Genomic DNA, 3346 nt, shown 5'->3' on the forward strand with positions numbered 1-3346 from the left:
GCAGGCTGGCTGCTGCTGCAGGCTGGCTGCTGCTGCTGCTGCCGCCGCAGGCTGGCACAGTAAATTAATACAGTAATTTATCCTACTTTCTTCACTTTATAACATGTTTATATAAACATGATTCATACTAGATTAAAATGTTTTACAGTTAATTTCTGGGTCTGTAGTTATATAATCACATTTTATTCAAACTATATCAACAAGATAAATATTTTCAATTCAAAAAACCTGTTGTTGGTTTTAAATGTTCAATTAAATAGACAAATAAACTCAACATCATAAATATCAGATCTGAACATCAGAGTTCATCTCAGAGTTTCTCTCATCGTTCATGGAGCTTCTTTAGAAATCTGGACGCTAACATTAGCATTAGCTGCTATATGTTAGCATGCAGATGCTGTTTTAGACTAGCATGGCTTCTGATAGGCTAACTGCTGTTAGCACCACTTGAACACAATAACAGTCTCTTCTATCGTCCAATCAAATCGTTTAGAAACAGAAACTAAGGGAGAGAATCGGCCTCCATCGCTGCTGTTAGCGATGTAGCTTTAGCATCAGGCTTACAGGCGGATAAGAAAGCATGAAAGAACCTTTATATCTCAAAGAAATGAATTGTGATTTATCGAGTTAGAATCCATGTATCTATGTAATTAATTAATCATTAGTGGATGTTGCTGTGCATCAGGTTTATGGGCATAGCAGAAACAAAATCCACAGGTTTCGGCTCAGTACTTTTGACTGCGTTAAAATCTTTGTAATTATCAAAATGATTGCTGTTAATTAGGCCCGGTGCTAATTAATACTCATACATGTTGGCAGGTTCATTCAGCAGTCTGATCATTTCTGTGTTTTTTCTCCTAGAATAAATCAGGTTTAGTCTAAATAAACGTGTTTCTGGTGAGCCTGGAGTCGTTCCTCACTCGGCCCGGTTCCCTCCTCATTCTTTAACTGAACCTAATCTTCCACGTCAGCTTAGTTTGCTATTAATAGGCTCAGATCTGCCTGGCTGCTGCGGCCATGACACCTGGAGTCTCTGCAGACATGAAGCCAAGACCAGAAACTGAGAGCAGAAACACAACATCTGTCTTCTTATTAGAATCTGTGTTTATCACTAGAGCTTCATAGAGACACAGTAAACCAGTGTGGCACGTTCAGGGCCTGCTGGTGGTTATGATTATGTTTCTGATCACAGGATTGATGATGTTCCTGCCTTTTCTTCCCACAGAGCAGAGAAGACAGAAGTCCTCAGCGATGACCTCCTGCAGGTAAATCATTACCTCCCAACACGGCTACACCTGTTGGCGTCTCACTGGAGTCACCAAGCAGCCGTCTGATTGGCTGGCAGCAGCTCCGCCTACTCGCCATCACTCTGGTTCTCATGTGGGAGTTAAATCTGTCCACTCAGCTGATGTGATTTTCTACATCACAGGAAGTGATGTCACATTCAAATGTTGTGGTTCCTCATGTTCAGGTTTGCTGCTTTCACTTTGAGCAAACGGGTCAGCACCGGTCCTGACCAGAACTTTAACCTGCTAACTGTGGCATCCTGCATGACCAGGTTCTGGAGGTTCTGGTTGGTTTGCCTGCCGGTGGTTCTCCCCTTGTCCAGGTGTGGATCGTGGTTCTACTGAGGTTCTCTGGAGCCCAGAACCTTAGACCCGGTTCTGTGAGCTCAGACCCGGTCCTGTGAGCTCAGACCCGGTTCTGTGAGCTCAGACCCGGTCCTGTGAGCTTAGACCCGGTCCTGTGAGCTCAGACCCGGTTCTGTGAGCTCAGACCCGGTCCTGTGAGCTTAGACCCGGTTCTGTGAGCTCAGACCCGGTTCTGTGAGCTCAGACCCGGTCCTGTGAGCTCAGACCCGGTTCTGTGAGCTCAGACCCGGTTCTGTGAGCATGTGGGTTTGTCTGGTAAACGTTCCTCTGGGGCTTGACGCAGCGCTGCATTCTGGGAAGTCTCTGCCTACTTCGTGAAGTCGGACATCAACCTGGACGTTTCTGTCTCTGATGCTTTTTTGACGCCGTCCTGAAGTTTCGTGTCCAGATTTCCTGACCCTCCTTCAGATTATTCCTGCATATTTCTGGTGTAAATAAACGGGGATCATAACTTCATGCCTCTTAAACTCGTTGCTGTTTGGTGGTTCGTTTCTGCCTCTTTAGTTTTTAGCTTCCCTAATAAAAACCAACTATTGAAACTCAAGTCCCTGTTTTATTTAATATAGACCTTAAATCCACACAGTGAACTGGAGTTCTCACATCCTGGTCCTGCATATTTCCTGTGGAGCCATAACAACTCACTTCCTGCATTTCTGCAATAATCCAGGATTCAGGATTATTTTTCAGAGTCTCTGATTTTGTGGTGCTGCTTTTTAAATATTTCTTCCTCATTAAAATCCATCTAAAATCTATGAATTGAAGAAAAAGAAAGCAAACTTAAATAATTTTTGGTACTTGCCGGATGGATCTCGATAACTTGTTATGATACCAGAAGAAAACTCGTCATGACGGGAAGTAAGAACCGAGTCACATCCATCAGGCCGGGACTCGTCTGGACTCGTTTTCTAGTCGGTAAATAAACTCGGGTCGTTTCTTCGGGATTCCCTGTGACACATCATAAGACCGCCCAGGGATCAGCGTCTTCACACAGCAGAGGAAGAACACACACCGCTGCTGGTGTGTGTGTGTGTGTTGGCGCTGCATGGAGCCCAGCTGCTCTGGGAATGCCGGGTCACTGCGGGGGTCAGGAATGACGTGGGATGGGGAGCAGAGCATTCCTGACTTCAGGCCGTTTTTTTTCGGGTTTCCTCACCATTCGTCTGTATTTACTTCCTGTTTCCATCTGGAGCTTTGATCCAGTTTCCATCCAGATGCTGCCACCAACTTCAGCTCCTCGACAGATTTAAGCTGCTTTAAACTCACCAGAGCTGCTGCGGCGTCCATCTTTGAACCTGATTTGCTGAGACCGCAGTTGGGCCAATTGTCAGACCGATTGTCCGACCGATTGTCCGATTGTCAGACCGATTGTCGGACTGCAGTCGGGCCGATTGTCCGACCGATTGCCCGACCGATTGTCCGATTGTCAAACCGATTGTCGGACTGCAGTTGGACCGATGGTCCGACCGATTGTCAGACCGATTGTCCGATTGTCAGACCGATTGTCAGGACGCAGTTGGACCGATTGTCCGACCGATTGTCCGATTGTCGGACTGCAGTTGGACCGATTGTCCGATTGTCGGACTGCAGTTGGACCGATTGTCCGACCGATTGTCAGACCGATTGTCGGGACGCAGTTGGACCGATTGTCCGACCGATTGTCCGATTGTCGGACTGCAGTTGGACCGATTGTCCGA

At 46.4% G+C, this 3346-nt stretch overlaps 1 protein-coding gene across 7 annotated transcripts in view; it reads left to right on the forward strand.

Moving 5' to 3' along the window:
• The window catches only part of LOC106963760 (rho GTPase-activating protein 17-like), a 37169-nt gene that overhangs the window by 12657 nt on the left and 21166 nt on the right, over positions 1–3346 (forward strand). For all 7 annotated transcript variants that reach the window (XM_015058834.1, XM_015058835.1, XM_015058838.1 and 4 more), the window contains one exon: positions 1226–1265. In XM_015058834.1, the coding sequence (XP_014914320.1) occupies positions 1226–1265 (40 nt within the window). The remainder of the gene's footprint in view (positions 1–1225; positions 1266–3346) is intronic.

This window comes from Poecilia latipinna, unplaced genomic scaffold, assembly GCF_001443285.1.
Source record: "Poecilia latipinna isolate Pla-1442-1.1 unplaced genomic scaffold, P_latipinna-1.0 Scaffold1578, whole genome shotgun sequence".
NCBI lineage: Eukaryota > Metazoa > Chordata > Actinopteri > Cyprinodontiformes > Poeciliidae > Poecilia > Poecilia latipinna.